This window comes from Thermobia domestica, chromosome 5, assembly GCF_964235325.1.
Source record: "Thermobia domestica chromosome 5, izTheDome1.hap1.1, whole genome shotgun sequence".
Classification (NCBI taxonomy): domain Eukaryota; kingdom Metazoa; phylum Arthropoda; class Insecta; order Zygentoma; family Lepismatidae; genus Thermobia; species Thermobia domestica.
This window is the reverse complement of record NC_137458.1, coordinates 239,434,042-239,456,599: the sequence shown is the minus strand read 5'-3', so window position 1 is coordinate 239,456,599 and position 22,558 is coordinate 239,434,042. Positions and strand designations below refer to the sequence as shown.

The following is a 22,558-nucleotide window of genomic DNA, read 5'->3' as shown; positions in this document are numbered from 1 at the left end:
TCGACAGGGAGATCTATCCGACGTTTTTGCTCATGAAAATCTGGGATATCCTCCGTCAATTCCTGAAGATGGATTCATACGCAAAGGAACTAAATCGGATGCAGTAGAAAAATACGGCGATACCCAATTTACCCCTCCACCTGCTACATGTGTGATATTGGACGGCTCTGGTATCATCCATATGTTGAAGCCGCCACCATCACAAACATTCCATGATTACTTGCAGGTGAAAGTACATCCTTAGATTTCATCCATTCTATCAGAGAAGAGCAGAGTAGATCTGGTGTTTGATCGATACTTGCAAGATAACTTAAAAAGTGAAGAGAGGCAGAAACGAGGGTCAGCATCACGAGTTCGTGTTACAAACTCTACTCCCATCCCGAAAAACTGAAATCTGTTTTTGCAGAATGAAGAGAACAAAACAAGTCTTTTTCACTTAATTGCAGAACCTATGAACGAGACAAAAATACCCAATGACAAAACTGTTACTTGCACTAAAGGTATTGACATATGGAGTACATTTGACGTAAATATACAAGGTCCACTAGCACCGTGCACGCATGAAGAGACCGATACGAGGCTGCTTTTGCATGCCAAACATGCTAGTAAAACAGGCCATAAATCCATTATCATCAAAACGGCAGATTCAGATGTAGTTGTCCTGGCTTTGCATGCTTTCCCCAAACTACTACTGTCCCAACTGTTTTGGTAAGCATTAACGCTTTCTTCCTATTCATCAGTAGGCGGAGAAACTAGGGACAGAAATCTGTGACGGCATACTGTTTTGGCACGCATTCACCGGATACGATACTGTATCTGCCTTTGCAGGTCAGGGAAAGAAAACAGCTTGGGAAGGGTGGCGGACAAATCTAGAAATTACTGCTGCATTTGTAGGACTTTCACATGCACCTTTAAAATTAGACGATACTACATTCATGAAATTGCAACGTTTTACCGTGTACCTATATGATCGAACCAGCAACCTCCAAAATGTAAGCGACTGTCGTCGAATGCTTGTAACTAAAAAATGTCGTCAGTTAGAAAGCGTACCTCCCACTGAGGCTGCACTTCTTCAACATGTGAAAAGAGCCATTTGCAAGGAGGATATATTTGATCACAATGGTCTGCGCTACAACCTAATTTACCAGATCCTGAACAGTGGGCTGGAAAAGAAGTGATTCAGGGTATACACCTTTATGGTCTGTGCTACCAGAACTTTCCAAGCACTGCCAAGAACTTGTTCGTTGCGAATGCAAATCTCTGTGCACTAATATGTGTAAATGTGCTGGCCTATTCCTTCCATGCACAGCCTTCTGTGCCTGTGATAGTATGTGTAAATGACTATAAACTGATGCAATTACTACAGCAAGAAACTGTGGCTTACTTAATTTAAATTTTGGCTTTATTACTATTTTATGGAACATTTTCTTTATGAAGTGACCAAATAAAAAGCACAAAGAAAAAGTATGCCATAGGTTTTTTGTTTTTTAATGAATTTTGGGCCCCTCGTGCGGCCCTGGATGATGTGCAATTAAGACAATATAGAATTTCAATTAAAGGCTTGTTATTTCTCTTGCGTTTGAGTCTTACTTTGGCTCTGTAGGTCAAGCCGTCTTCACGTAATGGCTATTCCAACGATAACATACAGTTCTCCAGTGCTCCAAATGTTCCAGCGCCTGGAATTCCAGGAAATTGTCGTCAGATTTTTGGGGTCTACGTCAAAATTTATTTGTTACTATGATAGTAAGCTCTGTGCAAAATTTTATGTTCTTATCACAATATGCATGATTCTATCATTATGCTACCCCACTATAATATTTTCGCCTTCCCTCCGAAGCATTGGATGTTCATTGTTGTCAAGGTTTACCTTCTGCCTACTTTGGACCCTTCTTGAAATCAGGGTATATCTGAAAACTCTATTGAAAACATATCTGAGAACTACACCCTGTAGTGAATACCCTCTACACCTATTGACAATTGATAAATTATGCATGTGCAATCTCACGCAAGCTCACGGTGAAAATTCATTACCTTGAGCAACAGTGTTTCGGTAGTTCAAAGAATTCAAAGAAGGACGAGTTCCATGCGCAAAATGGACCTGGTGCTTCGGCCTCTGCTATGACAGAGAGAAACACCAATACTGCTGCTTTAATTGTCCGTGAGGATCGAAGGATAAGATTGCGTGTAGGGAATTTCATATAGTAGTGTTTTTTCAATAATGCACGATTACCTACATATTTCCCCATATTTGTGACCGTTGGGTACCACGACTGTTGACTCCGGAACAAGCTTACTTGAGCTTTTCGTATGTTTCAGAAGCTGTATGGTTCAAGCGAAAACAAAACTGTCCTCGTGTAAATTCCATTGTATGCATATACACAGCACGTTGTGAGGCGAAATGGAAGTAGTGTCTAAAACACAGCGGATTACTCCCAACCTACCGATATGACAATGCTGCCACCTAGTGAGAGTATCCATGAAACACAACTCTTTCAACTACCAAACGTGCCGGCATTTGACAACAAAGGAAACTGCGGTACAATAATCAGTCTCAGTCTTGGTTGATCAACCCTCGTATATTACTTTTTACGTTCCGAAAAAATATATTGGAAATAAATGTAAACCAAGTAATAATAAGCAACAGGACAATAGACACTCTGGACAGGAAGAATATAAATGTAAATGAGAAAGGATGGCAAAATTTGCGATAACATACTAGTGATAATAGGATACTTAAAATGACTATAATAACCTGACTACAATCGAATCGTTACGTGTAAGACTCATGAATATTGCAAATTTCTTTCTTATCACATGGTTAAACACAAATGTAACCGGGAACTTGTCAATCAAGAACCCAGCTTTCATTGATAGAAGACAATACTCATCAATGCATAGCTTTTATTTTCAGGAAAAATAAAACGGTGTAGTAGTAAGTAAGTACTGTTCTTTTATCAGTTGAAATCCTTTATATGTATAGTATATACCGGTAATTGTTTTACTTGAAATGCATAACCTCATAGACACGTTCAGAAGTGATTGACGAAAATCATATTCACGAAGAAATTAAATGTCGACTAAAAGCAGCAAATTCGTGTTATTATTCAGTTCAAAATCTCCTGTCGTCGCGAATTTTGTCGAGGAATCTGAAGTTTAAAATATATAAAACGGTAACCATGCCTGTTGTTCTGTATGGGTGCGAAACATGGTCGCTTACTCTCGGGGAAGAACACAGACAAAGTATTTGAGAACAAGATCTTGAGACGAATATTCGGACTCAAGATCGGGAATGGGGAATGGCGGAAACTTCATAACGACGAACTACATAATTTATACTGTTTCTCAAACATTGTTAGGGTCATCAAGTCTAGGAGGCTTAGGTGGGTTGGTCATGTAGCTAGGATGAAAGAAAGTAGAAACGCTTTCAAAGTCTTGACTGGAAGACCAATCGGAAAACGACCATTAGGAAGACCTAGGTATAGATGGGAGGACAATATTAAGATGGATCTCGCAGAGATAGCAATACAAAGTAGAAACTGGATCCAGTTGGCTAAGGATAGAAGTCAGTCGAGAGCTTTTGTGAACGCGGCATTGAATCTCCGGGTTCCATAGACCATACAGTTAGTTAGTTAGTTAGTAAATTACGAACTATTTTTCTGTTACAAGTCAAACTAGACTCTCATATGACTATTTATCAACACATAATTACTATTCAGATATCACATTAATAATAATAATAATAATAATAATAATAATAATAATAATAATAATTATTATTATTATTATTATTATTATTATTATTATTATTATTATTATTATTATTAAGCCTATCAAGATTTCTTATAAGTAGAGTGCGGATGTTTGCATATAATATCGATATGCTTACACGATTATTATTTTTTTTTTAAAGTGTCTAGGGGTCTAAACGCGAAGTTTTATAGATTACATAATTATGCATATTTTCATGTGTACTGCATACTGAAGACGTTATTGCACACAAGTGCACATTCAGGGAAAATAACTGGTGTATAGTTACTTGAGTAAACAATTTCAGGTTTAAAAAATAATTTTCAATATTCTATCAGTGATTGAGAAACTCAAGAAATGAAAACAACTTCTTATCGCTTGAAAAGTTAGTGAGGAATTTTTAAGGACGCGCAAACAAACCGAAGCTGTTACCTAGATTTCTCTTCTTCTAGGTGAAAGAATCACTACACTTGGCAGTACTACTTAAAGCTCATCTATCGAACCAACGCAGTTGTTTGGGTATTTCTGTTGTGTATTAGTGTTGCTGAATAAGGATGCCAAAGGAAAAAGGCCCAAGAAAATCCAATCTTAATCAAAGAACTACAGGACATTCAAACTTGTCTGCAAATAGAAATATTGTTATGCGAAGTATACAACAAAGAGGTAAGCATTATTTTTAGTTTATTTGATATTTGCTTTTTAAAAGAAAAAATATATACTTTTATCTTTTAATGAAATCAAAATTTTCTTCTGCATTTTTTGAGTTTGCAAAAATTGTTATAAATACCCTGTGGCATGGAAAGAAGAGGAGGGAATTTTTCTTTAAAAATTAATCTACTATTAGGATTGGAAACATTTAACATATACATCTTTTAGGCAAATTTGTAAGATATTGTAAAAACAGCTTCGGCTCCCTGTTTCATGGACTTTTCTAGTAGTTTACTTTAGGCCAAAATGGATTGGCATAATGGATCCTGTGTATTGTGGAACTATGTAAGGGATGAAAAAGACTATACATGTTACACAATAAAATTGGACTTATTTGTGGAATATAGTTGGGTGTGCAGTAAATTTTAAACCTATTCCTGGTTACATACTTAAGATTTATAAAGGAGAATCGTATAGGTAAAGGGATGGGAATCCCTCAAATAGAAAAGTTTAAAAAGTAAGACTGGAGCATACTTGACTTGTACACGAATTTTCTTATAGAAAGAAAGAAAAAAAAAACGCACAAACACATACGTATGATTCGATTGCTCTGCCAAGTGGACCTTTCTATAATGGTAACCGTTTTGAAATCGACGGACCCATTGCACTATTTTTTTTATTTTTTCTTTATTATTATTATTATTTTAGAAACCACAATTCAGTATTTTCAATAATGTACTGATGAAAACTATTTATATTGTTTTAATACTTTTTTTAAAAAAAGACAGTACATTCGAATTATGTAGAGGGAAGGTTAGTACGGACCAGTAGCCGGCCACCGAATTTAGAAGGGATTTAATAAGATTTAGGGGCACACTGAAACTAGTCACAATATCCAAACCGTTTGCTCCAGATGATCTGTTACACCAACTATCTTGTGCCTGCAAAGTAGAATGTGGCAGTTATTGTGGGTGCAGAGTAGCAACTTGTTTTGTTTTCCAACGTGTCAGCATTGTAGTGAGTTACCATTAAACTGACACAGTCAAAGATAGATAGTGTGAATCCATCTTCTATAGAATAAAGCTGTACATATTGTAAACAGCAATGATAGAAGCAACAAATGTAAGTATAATCACAAAAAGTGCTAGATGATAAAAGAGAATAAAGTATATAACATGTTAGTGGTGGGTGGGTGATCCGTGATGCTATAAAGCATTTACAGGGTGTCTACTAAAATCTCAAAATGAAATTTCGTGACCCTTTCTTTTAAAAAACATAAAATTTGTAACATTCTCAAGAGCGAATTTGGGTGCAAATTAGGCCGAATTTCTATAGATGTGATAGAAGCATGCTTAGCTTGCGATTTGGTAGCGTCTACAGCCGTCGATAGACATTTTTGGCGGTGAATTTGACGTTTTATATAACAAAATTTTCCAGTCTGTACTTATATTTATACAGATAAAAAAAAATCGTGGCTTAAAAGCTAAATTTCTTGACTTTCATGACTGTTTTCTGATTTCGTGACGTTTTCATGACTTTCGTGACCAAAAGACACCTTGATTTATCGCTATGTGATGCAGTCAGTGCCTTCGCACAGCTGTCAGTTTTGTCAGACCGGTACACGGCAAGTTCATTGGTGGCGGATAATGAAATGGCCCTTAGTGGGAAGAATTAGGGGATACTCCTCGAATCAAAACTGGCATAAGCGTTAGAAATTGTATTTAAAAAAGCATTGTTTATATAGTATTGTTGTTTCCTTGGTAAACGCAATTTAAGTATATAGATTTAATAACAGTTAATTCCATTAATCTACTTTACATCTTGCAGTAGACAATCAAATTATATCTACTTCACTCAAAAATTACATGATAAACTATTCCAGTCTTAGTATAGTAAGTCACATTGTTCACTGTGACTGGATAGTGGCCGCCGAACCTGTTTTATAGAAAGTTTTCACGTAATACGACGTAAGAAAACATATGCAAAAATTGGATATATTATGAAAATGACAGTAAACTGCTCAGAAATCCTTCTGAATAATTCCTGGATGGCTATGGAATTCCCAATGAATGTGACTGGCATTTTCAGTCCTCACACATGCCCGTTTTCACATTGTTTGGAATTCATTCCACGAAATATGGTGTACTTCGATAGATGATTCCATATCTATTCCATAGATGGGTTTGTTCAATGAGGCATGTAAGATTTCGTCTAATTCTTTTCCTGGTGGTATAGTTTCACGAATTGAGGCAACATTGCCTTTTTGTACGGCCATGCTTATAAGTTGTGTTAAAAAGTAACTGGCTCTGTTATCTCCAGTTAGAAGAGTAATTCGTTGACCAACTTCCTTGAAAAAAATTGCGGTTGCCAGGTCGCCATTAGCGACTAGAAATTTAGAGCTGGCGACCAATGTTAAGTAGGAATGGTTTCTGCCTAAAGTCATAGGGCTGCGCAGTTTCTGTTTCTCATGAAAATAATTGTCACTGAGAGAGAGAAAACACGGAATATGAAGTTTTCACAACGACCGTGGGGAGGGGACCTCTCAAAATTTGTACGTGAAAGATACTGGCGACCATCATCTTTGGATTGGCGAATGCGTCTGACTTTGAAATTTTGCGCCCTGTATACTATATATATATTTTTTAAACCTATTAGGTTTAATGTAAATATGAAGAAAATCAATATTGTAGCCCATTTAATAACAAACAAAACAAAAACGTTGAATTCGATCCGATCATTAGTAACAAAGATAATGGATGTTTCGTAAATGCTGGCATTTTAAACGGGCGATTTTTGGAGACTTTTGTAAAAATCCTCTGATAGGGTCTATCACTGAAGTAAAATTCAGCTTTACTCAAATTATTTCTGATTCAAAACGTTAATTGACTGGGCTATTGCTGTTTTGAGTAAATACTAACGTTGATTTCATTTTACGTGTATTTCACGCAGATTAGTATTCTTTCCATTGTACACCTTGTCTCAAAAAGGTTGAGCGCATTCTTTATTGGTGTTTTGAGGCAAAAATTTTCTAAGTCCAGCTTCGGGTATCTTCGGGAAAAAGTAAGCCAGGTTCGAACCTCCAAGCCAGCCTTTGCAATCGGGAAAAAGTTTGCAGATGTGTTTTTCTTCTTTTAAATATAATAAGACTTGTTACCAAGTGTTTAAAAAAGCAACATTGATTGAAATACTTAATGATACAATATTTCGAAACCTTTTTTTTTTAATGTTAGCACATGCTTGTTTGTCATTTAGCTCTCCATACGTAATGGAACATTTAAATACGTTAAGGAATCTTTCCATATGTAAAAGAATGCTCAAAGTTAAGAAATAGAACATAATTATCGCCTGAGTACTAAAATAAAAGTCAAAGTAGAACAGAAACAGCGTTTGTAATGGATATGAATGTCAAAATTATCTTGAGATCCGTTATACATCGCTAGAAGGTTGTGTTAGCTCATTGGTAAGCTGTCGGATTTCAAATCATAAGGTTGAGGGTTCGAATTCCGTCTAGGCTAATCCTTTTTTTAAAATTATATTTTCCGCAATGCATGAAAAATTATATAAAATAATTACATTAGAATACATAAGTTGTGTATATATAACATAATCATTGCAGAACATAGTAATTATTATGTTTAAAATATAACATCTGGGATAATTTTCACAGTAGGTCGGTATTATATATGAGGATGTAAATACAAGTTAAGAAAATCATTTAATAGCAATAAATAAGTTATGTAGTGTATTTATTTGCATCTATTTGTCATACAGATGTAACTTCTCAATATTCTCATTACAGCATGTCATTTACATTCGTGAAATACAATATATTCCTACGGATATAGAAAGTGTATAAACAGAGTATCCAAAGTCGTATCCTGCTTCAAGACACATAACTTTTCCCGATCCCCTTAACGTCACGGGAAGAAACACAAATTCTCTTTAGAACGGAATGTCGTTACTTAGAGTCTCATTCGAATACGTTGAATATGCTTTTGTATATTCATCTCTCTCTCTCTTTCGCTTTGTTTATGTGTGTGTGTGTGTGTGTGTGTGTTGCGGAATATCCCAAGTTGAATACAACATTTGCCAAGTATATGAGCATCATCGTCATCGAATACCAGAAATTGAAAATCGTGTTTCTTCAGATTGGGTTTGTGTGTTCATGTTAGCTCACTGGTAGAGTACGGACTTGCCAATAAAGAGGTCTTGAGTTCAAAACCTACAGCTAATTATCATTCTTTTGTTGGTAGGATTGCACAGAAATCGGATACAAGGAGTGGTTTACTTCTAGAAATATTTTCAGAAGCGTTTAGGTAGCCCTGAAAAGGGCTGTTTTCGGGAGTTAAGGCGGGGACATTAATATTGTGTCCAAGACCCTTCTGAATTTATTACTCGCTCCATTCTTCTGGGCATGGAATCTATTACATGGGTGACAAATCTATCTCCTTCCCCTACCTCCAGCCATGCTTCGGAAACAAGATGCCACAGGTCATCCTGAGTTCTTGGTGGATCTGCCTCAGGCCAACTTTCCCTTAGAGTACGCTTCACTTCTGCCCACATATTTTCCATGAGATTGAGGTCTGCTCCACGAGCGGCCAGTCGATTAAATCAATCTCAGGGTGCCCTGCGAACCATTCCTGAATCACACGGGAAGTATGTATTGGCGACTGGTATAGCTGGAACTGAATTACACCATCAGGCTGAAATACTCGTACAGATAGCACCATGATATTATTGATAATGTCTAAGTACTGAGCATTGTCCAGATGTCCTTCAATTCTATGAAGCTGTCCTGCTCCGCGACTGGAAATCCAACCCCAACATAAAATAGATACATGGCCACTGCGATTGCAAGCAGCCACATATCCATGGTCATATCGGGTGCCTCTCGGACGATACACAAAACGGCGTCCCTCCTTTGATGTGAATATGGATTCATCTGAGAAAACTACGTTTTCCCAATTGAGACCCACATTCGCCTGTGCAAACGCGAGACGGTAAATTTTGTGGTCGCCGGAGAGTTTTTCCTTCACGGCAGCAACACGGCCACGTAACCCAGCATGACGAAGCCTTCGCAGAGCTGTATGCTTACTACCAGGAAAGAGAGGAACCTCCCTTAGCTGTCTAGACGTCCTTAGTGGGTCTAACCGGGCTTCGTTTACTAATCTCGCATCTTGGGCTTCGGTTGACACATGCGGACGACCAGGAGATCGTAAATTATCAGTCTGACCTGTAGCACCATATTTCCGAATCCATCGCCTTCCTGTAGAGGCCGGGACACCTACTCGCCTGCTAGCTGCAGTTGCAGAATAACCTTCCAACTCCCATAAAGTAATTACTGCTGTACGTCTATCCATAGTTACCAATGTTCTGAGCTGTGAGAAGGAAGCAATAGGTAAAAGCTAGTACCTGACGTGTGATTGGTTACTTGCACGACACGCCTATTGTGGGGAACAGCGTTGCCAGATCTAGCATAATGATGCTAGATCTAGCATAATTTGCATGTCTCTAGCATCTAGCATCTTGCTTTTAGCATCCTGCCCAAATCTAGCACAATTTCAGCAAGTTTGTCAAAAAGCCGTAAAACCTGGAGATGAGAAAGAAGTTGGTCGTGGGAAGAAAAAGAACGGCAGAAATGTATCCTCTTCCATTGATTCATACAGTCGGTAAACCATACAGGCAGTCTTATTTTTCGAAGTAAGTTCGAAACGTCTTTGGGCTTTTTTGTGGCTCCACCCAGGGTTTTCTAATCCTTTAACTCCGACGCATGGGCGGAGCTATGGGGGCCATTCTCCCCCCAACTTTTTGACAACTTCACCATCTTTATTTCTGACTTCATGATCATATTTATTCCTGAAATGACAGCTCCGAGACCGACCAAAAATCTGCCCCCCCCCCCAGCAGACGATTCCCAACTCCGCTTATGCTGCGAAGTAATTTTCTTTCAAAATATGTAAACAAAAACTTTGCATTCATTTATACGACATATACGCCATTGAATCTGGCAACGACTGCATTAATTTAGTTGAGTTAAAATTTTGGTGCGTGAAGTATTGAGTTCTATCCATGCATTCTTGCTCTCTGTGTATTTTAAGTTACGTTATCGTATCTCAACTTCGTTTTTTTTAAACTCCTGAATTAGTAATTATGAGGATCTAGCATAATTTGACCGAATCTGGCATAAGTTCGATCAGGTTTTGGAATAATTCCGAGCTGTGAGTCTGGCAACGCTGGTGGGGAACGACTTGGTCAACGACTCGCGAAAGAAATCTGAAAATGGTGCCCCGTAATAATAATATTAAAAACAGTTTTTATAAAGGAATATTAATACATACGAAAAGCTGTTTAAAGAATGAATTGTTATACTGACTTTACACGTATAAAAACATATACCATATACCAAACAGATTGAGCGATATGATGATAGCTGTTTTGAGACAAACACTTTCGAAGTCCAACTTCGGGTATCTTCGGAAAACAGTAAACTAAAGCTGCTGGTTCGAACCTCCAAAGCCAACCTTAGTAATCCGGAAACGATGTACAGATATGTTTTTCCTTCTGTTAAATATAATAAGACATGTTGAAATGCTATTAAGTGTAGAAAAAAGTAACATTGAAATACTTAATGATACAATATTTCGAGACTATGTATTCACACTCTCGTTTCGTCATTGTGATTTCCATACGGAAAAGAGCATTTACGTATGAGCTCAGTTATATTTCAGAAGCAGCTTCCGAAAAGCGGTCATATTAGCTCAGTGGTACACCACCGAGCGCTTAAATCGTGAGTTCGATACCCGTTCAGGTGAAATTCTTTTATGATATTCTACTTTCCTCAATGCATGAAAATTATGTAAAATAGTTACATTACAATTCATCAGTTGTATATATCAGTTGAATATATATATATTCATATCATCAGTTGTATATATCAGTTGAATATATATATTCATATCATTTCACGACATAAGTAATTCTTATCTTTAAAATATAACATCTGAGGTATTGACAGAACGTCGGTGTGTTATGTGTGAATATTGAATACAAATTTAAAAAATCGTGTAATAGCAATAAATAAGTTATGTAATGTATTTATTTGCAGCTACTTTCATCGCAGATAACTTCTCAATATTCGCATTACAGCATTTAGGTAGAGCATATCGAAAATCGGATCGTGGTCCAAGGCAAAAAACTAGCTAGCCCCAAACTGTCACGCAAGAAATTCGCGAATCGCAAAAGTAAAGTGAAGAGATTGAGAGCGGCAATTCCTTAATCGCTCTCTCTCAACTCTCTCTTATCTGCATTTATACACATAAAAGTGTATGTATGTATGTTCCAACATAACTCATGTATGCCTAGAGCAGGGTTTCTCAACCTGGGAGTCGCGGCCCCTAGGGGATCGCGAAGATAGGCGGAAGAGATAAATATAGTTAGAATCTAATACCAGAAATTATTTTTAAATATTATTTTTAATTTTGTTCTGATAAGCATACTTTTATTTTTTATACACACTGTAAAGAACAATAAAAAATAAGTCTACTGAACATTTTCAAAGGGTGTAGAATTCGTGTTACTATTCGGTTCAAAGTCTCTTGTCGTCGCGAATTCTGTCGAGAAATTTGAAGCTTAAAATATACAAAACGATAATCATGCCTGTTGTTCTGTATGGTTGCGAAACATGGTCGCTTACTCTGAGGGAAGAACATAGACTGAAAGTATTTGAGAACAAGATCCTTAGACGAATATTCGGACCCAAGAGGAACGGGAATGGGGAATGGCGGAAACTTCATAACGAGGAACTACATAATTTATACGGTTTACCCAACATTGTTAGGGTCGTCAAGTCTAGAAGGCTTAGGTGGGCAGGTCATGTAGCTACAATGGAAGAAAGTAGAAACGCTTTCAAAATCTTGACTGGGAGACCGATCGGAAAACGACCATTAGGAAGACCTAGGTGCAGATGGGAGGACAATATTAAGATGGATCTCGCTGAGATAAGAATACAAAGTAAAAACTGGATCCAATTGGCTAAGGATAGAAGTCAGTGTAGAGCTTTTGTGAACGCGGCATTGAACCTCCGGGTTCCATAGGCCATAGAGTTAGTTAGTTAGTAGAGTTGTTTAAAAATGAATTTAAATCAAAGAGGTATGATATAAAACTAATGAGAGCTGTATATAGAAATACTAGAAAAATACACATGCAACAAAACCTGCACATTGAAATACAATTAAAATTAAAACCTAATGAGATACCTAAGCATGGTGTAATTTCACTAGTGCAGCAATGTCCGGTTCAATCTTCATGACGAACATTATCAAACCATTTTCAACTGATAAGCGATTTCTTATCTTTGTTTTAATGTTTACCATAAAAAAAACACACTTTCGCACAAGTACGATATAGCAAATGGAATTATTACTTTTAAAGCAGCAATCCCCAGACCAGGATATTCTTCTCTCCTTATCAGGCAGAACTTGTCCAAGTCTTCGTTACAAAAAAACCAGTTGCAAAGACTTGTCGCATGATCATTCTATTATTTGGTCAAGAAGTTGTGGGCTTAGATCGAATACGTTAATGGCCTCTTCAATGAAGGAGTTTAACATCCATCTTGAACCAGCACCTTCGTCATTGGGAATATAGATATTACAGTTACTGTATCCACTGTCAGTGCCGGGCGCCGAGAAAAGGGGCCACACATTTCGGAGGAAGTGTGTTACTCATGTTAGGAAAGTACATGTGCACATGTGTAAAATAGAAGGAAAAACGTAATAAAATGTGCTGAAAATTAAGGAAAGGTAGGGTTTATTTTGAAAATGTTATTGAGCTTCGTGCCAACCATGGTGGCGCTTCGTAGCTAGTCTGTCGACGTCACTCATATATACGGTGACATCGTACTATACTCTCGCTCCGGGCACTGATTTTCCATGGCACTGTTCACTATAAACAAAAAAATGGATTCTACTATTATAGAAATAGGTATGTTAAAAATCCCACACAAGCTTATTATAAAACAAATTATAAAACGGTCGCTGGCAAGAGAGTGTGATAAAAGGGGATCGTGACAGAATTAGATTGAGAACCACTGGTCTAGAGTAATTTTAACCACATTTCTTATAGTTTCAAAAAGATTGCTGTCGGGTTACCTATGGTGAATGGGAGGGGGATACATATAAAAGATTGCTAGAAAATGATCGATATTAGATTCATAGTTTTCGGGGTCGCTTAGATTAATAGTGAGACTTTCAATTTCGCTTAACTCCGATTAAGCTCTCATTAGTAGGGATGGGCACGAACGACTTTTCTTTGAAACTCGACTCGACTCGAAACAGACATCTTTGAGGTCTACTCTTGGACTCGGCGCGAAAAATATCTTCCAACTCGACTCGGATTAGAGTCAAGTCGAACCAAAACGAGCCAAATCCTGTGTGTAGTCCTACCTAGACAATACATAGACAATAATTATTCTATCATCAATTATACTACTATTACTACAAATAATAATAATAATAATAATAATAATAATAATAATAATAATAATAATTATTATTATTATTATTATTATTATTATTATTATTATTATTATTTTTATTATTATTATTATTATTATTATTATTATTATTATTATTATTATTATTATTATTATTATGACAACACCGTGTACAAACATGAACAATAGATGGTTAGTAAAGGAATACTAAAAGCTAGTTGACTGCCGACGTCGGTAGTCATGAACTCTACAAGGCAAAGACATCGTTCATTACTCTAAGCTGTAAGCGTCGGTGGACTACAGATGGTCAACTATTGACCTCTCGCCAGAAATTGGTGGCCCCGCAGCGACGATCCGTGGTGGCCCAAGTTCCATTTTGAAAACTTTACCACCAGCAGCAGAGACGCGATGAAACGCCAACGAACCACAAAATTACTCTCCCAAAATATGTCAAAATGCTTATATGTGTGATTTGTTTATATTTAGGTGAATCAAAAAAACACAAAACAAATACCCGGGGTGGACGCAAACTATCAATATTACGATTACTAGGCACGTGTTCTCCTGACTTCCCCACGGAAACGATCATAAAAAGCTTGGTTGTTGAAGGATAAATCATTGACGTCTTAATTTAGCCAACCAGAGAAACCCCTACATCTCGAGTTCTAGAAGGTGATACCGTGAACCGTTTCAGATTTATTGCTTCCTGGTGGAGTACTATCCATGAGCAAAATTTGAGCATAATAGCCGACATGCATCTTCGGTGCCTCTTATCTTTAGTACAATTTTAACCAGAGATGGTGTGGGTCAATGAAAATTTGATCCACAACCCACCATGACCCACTATCACCCACCACCCAAATGCCCCATTGGCCCACTCTGACCCATCAACCATCGTGATCCACTCTGACCCACCACCAACTATGAACCACTCTGAACCATTGCGACCAACTCCGACCCACCAAAACCCATCGACATCAACTCTGACCGATGGCCCACGTCCTCCCCTCCATTGACTAAAGAGGTTACACTTGTAATAAAACAAGACTGTGAAATTATCACTTATCGGAGTTTGAATTTCTACCGTCAATGGCTGAAGCACCTCTCTGTTACAATACTGGTGGGTCTGACCTTTACGATATATAATGGCAAAGTGTTTCTCATCTTCCAAATTAAAATGAATTTAAATTTATCATATACTAGCATATATTACCCGCTTCGCTGGGTTGAAATGAAAATTTAAATGCACAACTCCATATCTCATGTGTTTAATACCCGTTAAATATGCTTGCAGTAAATGTTAACATTATATCGCCTGTCATTTATGTTAACCCGCCGAGTGACACGGTCATGCGGGTTGCATATAAATACGTTTATTTTTACCTATGATGAACTAACAAAGGATTTGTACGTTATGGACACTTGAATGGTCAATTATCTCAAGACACTGGTAATTAAAAATTAAAGTGATATGATAAAAACAATCTAGGGTCCAAATCCTAATAACCCCCCAAAAATGAAAGAAATTGGTTCAGCCGTATTAGCGTGATGAGGGAACAAAGGATTTGTACGTTCTCTTTTATATATATAGATAATTATTTCTTTGTTGCCTTACAGACACATTTCAGTAGAAAATAGGGTGAAATTTGAACGTTTCAAATCAAGGAAAAGTAGACCAACGAAAAAAAAAAAAAAGAGAGAGAGAGAGAGAGAGAAACTAATTTTCTATTTAATTAAGCATGCCGTACTAATTGAAAATGCCCATGTAATTAAGTTTAGAATACAAATTTTATGGCCGTTTTTCTCTAACTTTATGGCTTGATTGCCTTATGCTCGGAACGCTCCATACATTAAACACCAGCTTCAGCAATTATAAATAGAAAGCAGTGGGTATAAAATTAAAAAAGAACTTTAGTTTGCATTACTCAATTTTTTTCTCAACTAATATCAATCGTTTTCGATTATTTTTACAAATCAACCCACTACCAATTTCCAATATATAGAAAATGCACCCCCGTCCCCCCGCTCATAAAAGATAATTTTAAAAAATGCCAGGACATATTTTCTTTATTTTTAATAAAGAGTTATATGTTGAATTTCAGCTCTCAGTTGAACGGCTTGTAAGATACTAAATTTTTCGCAAAAATTCGGACTTCTACTCCCCCTAAGGATATGTATTATAATGAAAGTGACAAGCGTATGGTAACTTCCCAGTTGGGAATGGAGCCTGATTATATACCAAACGTCAATTCATTTGACTTTGCAATTTGACCGTGATGATTACGCAGACATAGTTACTTTCAATTTTTTATGATACATATCCTTATTTCATATGTTACAGATGATTCAAAAATATTTTTTCAAGCAGTTAGCTCCTCTAGAATCTCACAGGCTGCATCCCAAAATCCAACTCCTACTATCCTATGACAATCCAAAAGTGACTGAACTTTTTTTATTAGGAACAAATGACAAAAGAAAAATGGAGATCTTGAAAGTAAAATGTAGAAAAGCTCGGTGCCCCCAATAACTACATATTTCTCCACCCCTTCATCCCGAACTTAAAAATAAAACTTAATTCGAATATGGTTAATTAGTGAATTTATTACAGTTAAATTCCACTCACTACATGCTACAGCTACAACTATGTAACAAAAAATAACAACTGTGAAACATGTTCTGAATTACTATTAGATTTCTTACGCTATTATTAAACATATTAGAATAGTAAAAGAGGATTGATCGTGAAATAGTATATTTGCTCTTGATTTATAACTTTTTTCATACGGAAAAAATTAAAATATTATTCAAGTTTTAAACTTTGCACTCTGCAAATATGTTGCCCTCTAGGCAATGGGACTAATGTGAAATGTGGATTAATGTGGACTAATGGGAAATGCTGCACTGTTAGCAGCGCTGAAAACTTACGATTCGATTCTAATATCGAATGATTTCGATATCTTTATGTCGCTACGTAACCACCCTGGGTGCTAATGGAAGCTTAATTGGACTTGAATTGAAAGTAGAACTATTCACCTAAGCGACCACGAAACTATAGATTCGATACTAATATCGACCCGTTTCTAGCATTTTTGATATGTATCCCGACAGTACTCTTTTTCCAGACTGTAAGAAATATAGTTAAAATTGCTCTAGATATATCAGAATTATGTTGAAATACACACATAAATCCACTTTTATATTCTGTATAAATAGAGAGTGAGCGAGCGAGCGAGCGAGCGAGAGAGAGCGACTCAAGGCATCACCACCTCCACATTGCAAAAGCATATATCAGGAATTGAATTGAAAATCTATGTAAAGACTTTCTGCTGTGGCATGCTTCATAAGGACAATTCCAGTCTGCTCACGTGACCTTTGGGGTTCATGAATTTTTTTTGCGAGCGTTCCGACTTTGGATTCTCTGTTTATACCTTCTGTTTATGCATCGAATAACTTTTCAAGAACATAAATGACATTCTGTATTATGAATGTTGAGAATTACCCTCTATATGACAAATAGTTGCAAATAAATACACTACATGATTTATTTATTGCTATTGAACGAGTTTCTTAACTTGTATTTACATCCTCATATATAATACCGACCTACTGTGAAAATTATCCCAGATGTTATATTTTAAACATAATAATTACTATGTTCTGCAATGATTATGTTATATATACACAACTTATGTATTCTAATGTAATTATTTTATATAATTTTTCATGCATTGCGGAAAATATAATTTTAAAAAAAGGATTAGCCTAGACGGAATTCGAACCCTCAACCTTATGATTTGAAATCCGACAGCTTACCAATGAGCTAACACAACCTTCTAGCGATGTATAACGGATCTCAAGATAATTTTGACATTCATATCCATTACAAACGCTGTTTCTGTTCTACTTTGACTTTTATTTTAGTACTCAGGCGATAATTATGTTCTATTTCTTAACTTTGAACATTCTTTTACATATGGAAAGATTCCTTAACGTATTTAAATGTTCCATTACGTATGGAGAGCTAAATGACAAACAAGCATGTGCTGACATTGAAAAAAAAAAAGTTTCGAAATATTGTATCATTAAGTATTTCAATCAATGTTGCTTTTTTAAACACTTGGTAACAAGTCTTATTATATTTTAAAGAAGAAAAACACATCTGCAAACTTTTTCCCGATTGCAAAGGCTGGCTTGGAGGTTCGAACCTGGCTTACTTTTTCCCGAAGATACCCGAAGCTGGACTTAGAAAATTATTGCCTCAAAACACCAGTAAAGAATGCGCTCAACCTTTTTGAGACAAGGTGTACATTTTCAAGTCTAGATTGTTCAGACCCACAAGAGGCCAGGTGAATACACCAAGCATGAATTCCTGCAACGCAAACAATATTTGGTTCAGCTACAACTTGTGATCCTGAAATATCATTTTTTATTTAAAAAAAAAAAAAAACTTTCAGACAAATGTAGTTATTTTCTCCAACGAAATTTTGGAAAACATATTGTAATTTATTACAACCAAGAACCTTCATATGTGCAGAATGTTAAGATTAATATTTCTCTTTATTTTCTTTACCACATTTTTATTATTAAAATCAAAAATCAGCTAACCGTAGAATATCTATATATTTAACTTTTTTCCTTGCATAATTACCGATTACTAACAAAAAACCTTTTCAATTTGAATCCACTGAAAGCAAGATATATCCAGAAACATCCCGAAACATCACTTCTTTTTCTTCTTTTTTCTCGAAGGCATGTGTATTGAACCTGAAACGGCACATGTATAGCAGTTTCTGCCTTCCCGGAGACCCGGGGGAAAATGTTGGGAAATAAGTGCTGTAATAAGTACACACATGTCAAAGTGAAAATGTTTTAAAGAAGATAAAAATGAGATTGTATTATGTGGACTTTTTAGATTCAGATTATATAGTTTTTGCTGGAATGTATTAAGTATTTGTTCAAGGTTCTATATTTTATAAATATGTTTTTATTTATATAGTCTTTTACTTGAAATTATATTTTGTATTAAAGTACGCATTCGCATCTACAATTTGATAATGATTGGCTTTGGTGGAAGACTATATATATGGGAAAATTTATATGTCGTTAGGCCTAACGTTAACAGTGAACGATACAGCTCAAGTATATAATGCAGCACCAATCACTAACAATTATCATAGTTGCAACACAGAAGTAAAATGTAATGCGTACAAAATATTTAAAACGTTGAGATAAACTTGCATTTCGTTTTTTATTTGGTTAATTTATACGGATCTTTTAAAGTACATCCTACAATTTTAAGTGTATATCCTAAAGCTTTTTCATGCATATTTAGGCACGCCTTAGTGCATAGTGATCCGTACTCTTTTTAAGCTGTACCTATACCTATTCAGTGTATCGCAATACACTACAAAAATTCTAATCAGCTTTAACTAAATATTAATTTCATTAAATCATAATTAACTATGAAGACATTAAAAATTCCATATCGCCCATCTGACAATCACAATTGTATATTTCTCCAATCTAACTTGTAATCAGGCTATCGATCTTCTTTTCAGTTAAGTATTTGTATATATATGTATATAAATACAAGATATATAAGTTATAAACACTAAGTTACATATTCAATTAAAACTACGTAAAGAATAGCAAGTTAAAAAGAATAGGTTTATACTTTGTATTACCATTTCATCCTTTCCTGGAAATGCTTCACGAAGAAATTCAAAATGAAGTTCCATCACAGCAGGATCAATTGATTCCTCGTTCTCATTTACTTTATCTGACGTATCAGAAGGACTACCTGATTGAGTCTTTAAAAAAATATAAAAAAATTAAAAAAGACATTCTTATAAAGTGGAAACATATACCCAGCTATGTGCACGTTTTTAACTACTTCACCAGAATTTTCTACACATACTCCAGGACGTGAAACAGAAATACAAAGCAGATAGGTATTTCTAGCCAAAATGCTATTAACCTTTTTAAAAAATTAATAAATAAAGCATCGTACTTATAATAAAAAAGACGAAGATAATCCAAACTACCAGGACTACCATTACAGTAGACAATTTTCTTGACTGACTACACATCTTCCTCGCTTAAGTTTTCATACGAACTTTTCACCACTAATGTTCAAAAAACAAGCGCCACATATTTTACCTCTATAACTACAATCTAGTACGTTCAACTAATTTAACTTGTAGTTCTTTTTACAAATACATTTCTACAATATTCTGCAACTTACACAATCAAATACGGTCACAGTAGAGCTTAAGACACCCTTGTCTAATGAAAGCAAGTTTAATCCGAGAATACCTTCTTCTCAACTTGTATTACGTATATATACATCTTTGCAAGGAGAGACAACTAAGACAAATTACAAGAATCAATATATTTAAGTCAGCGCAATCTAAAACTTCACGTAAACTCAACATAGAGGAAAATTATTTCATGTCCAATACAAAAGGAGGAAAAGCATGAATCAGATAACAGAATTTGATATATAGGTTCATGGCAAATATTTGAATCCCCCTTTCCATTTAGCATAGGATCCCCCTTTCCATTTTGATTAGCGCATTTCAATCAAAATAAAATAAAAAAAAAAATCCATACCCTACTCTTGGCATAAATTTTGAGACACACTACTCCTTAGAATAAGTCCTTGGATCAAAGTGACATCAGTAGTTTTCAAATGTCCCTCCTTTCCCACTCCATTAGGGATCAAATTTGGGTTGAACCTAAACGGTATCGGAAACACTATTCATCTCTCCGACTTCGTATCGGTAGCTTTTCAATATTTTTACATGTCATCTCTTCCCACTATCCCCTAGGGGTATCTTACATATTTACAGACTGTATGTCATGTGTACCAAGTTCGGTTGAAATTGCTTCAGGCGTTCCAGAGTTTTTAATACAGGATGTTCCTATACAACACCGACAACGTTTGAGAGGTGATTCCTAACACCAAAGTAAGACAAAAAAGTATTGACTATCTTGGTGCAGAAATACTTCATTTTAGCGCCATGATCAGTCGAAACTTCTACTTAGTCGCAGCGCAGAATAAACTCTCGAAGAAAGAACTGAAATGAAACAGTCTTTAACATTTTCCGGTTATGTCTTTTCGACTACACGCAATGAAGATAGATGATTAATGAAAGCTAATTACGAAAGAATTTGAGGAATAGGTGTGGAAGAAAACAGGAAAAACTAAAGAAAACTCACGGACACGATGCTGTCCACCATAAACTCTCATGGTCTGGGGTTGAATCAGAGATTCTTCGCACCAGAAGTGAGAGGTCTATCACTGATCCATCGTAACACCACTTCGGAGGAAGAACTATGATTCCAATAGAGGTATTAGTCGAGTAAATACTATGTGTGATAAGCCTATGTACAGAAAGTACTGACGCTCAATATATGCAATTCTAGTTTTCTTCGTCCGAAAATGTTATGTTCGTTTTTCTACGTCAGTTACCCTCAACTGGTAGATCGCAACCCTCTACAAATCACGGACAGATTGTCGGTGGGTCGCCGTCAAGGTGATTTTTAATAATTTTACTATTGCTGTTATTATTTGCAGGGAAAAACGAGCCGTATGGGACTAGAAAAAGGGTGACGTAATGTTCAAAAGGCTGAATAGGTTAGCTGTACGAAAACACGCATGAATAACGCATAAAGATATCAAGATGATTCGATTTATAAGTCTTAAGCGGGTCATTCCACATCAAATCATTCAGCAAAATATCTTTTTTTAATCCATCATCTCAGATTTTCATGAAACTTTTGTCACTTGTTAGTAGTACAAGGGTTATACCTGTGTGAATTTTTTCGTCCTTACACCAAATAGATTTGGAGTTATATGCGATCAAAGTTCGGGAAAATAGCACATATACACAGATTCCGAGAATTTGGTTGAGACTGCGCTCTAAATTAAACATGTTATAGCTCAAGATCTAACAAACATAGCTGCGCAAAAATTCTCAGAGCAGCACCTAGGTTTGTAGATTGCAGAAAAAAATTCATCAAGACAGCCAACTCCTGCCTTTGTTAAAATAATAATAATAATAATAATAATAATAATAATAATAATAATAATAATAATGATGATGATGATGATGAGATACAGGTGTTTTGATCGTAATTTTTGTTTTCAGCTAAACGTAAAACTCTGCTCTAAAGAGTTATGAAAGAAAAATAGTGGAATTTTGGGTACTGTTACTATCATTAATAAATGTTATAAATTTATGAATTGTTAAATACATACAAATTATAATATATATATATATATATATATATATATATATATATATATATATATATATATATATATATATATATATATATATATATATATATATACTTGAGCTATGGTGTAGGGGGTGAATTATCCCAAAGATTTGGCCCAAACCAGGAAAGGAAGGGCCCAAGTACACAAATGCAAGGAGTCTTTGAACTCATCCATTTGTCTATTTCGAAAAACAAGTTCTATATGTTCAACACAAATTAATATCTCTGCTAAAACGGATAGGTATATGAAATGATCAGTAATATATATGCACATATAGGCAATGTGATGTTGCCACTTTCAAGGTATATCTGCAATAATGCAAACATCCCACGACACCTACTTTAGACATTTGGGAAATTCGTCAAATAGTTTAAAAGAAAATTGCT

At 35.7% G+C, this 22,558-nt stretch overlaps 1 protein-coding gene across 5 annotated transcripts in view; it reads right to left on the bottom strand.

Moving 5' to 3' along the window:
• The window catches only part of Etl1 (SWI/SNF-related, matrix-associated actin-dependent regulator of chromatin, subfamily a, containing DEAD/H box 1), a 103,544-nt gene that overhangs the window by 56,079 nt on the left and 24,907 nt on the right, over positions 1–22,558 (bottom strand). For 4 of the 5 annotated variants that reach the window (XM_081759850.1, XM_081759847.1, XM_081759848.1 and 1 more), the window contains exon 4: positions 19,570–19,695. The exons of the other annotated variant lie outside the window; for it this stretch is intronic. In XM_081759850.1, coding sequence (XP_081615976.1) covers positions 19,570–19,695 — 126 coding nt within the window. The remainder of the gene's footprint in view (positions 1–19,569; positions 19,696–22,558) is intronic. 5 annotated transcript variants of the gene reach the window in all.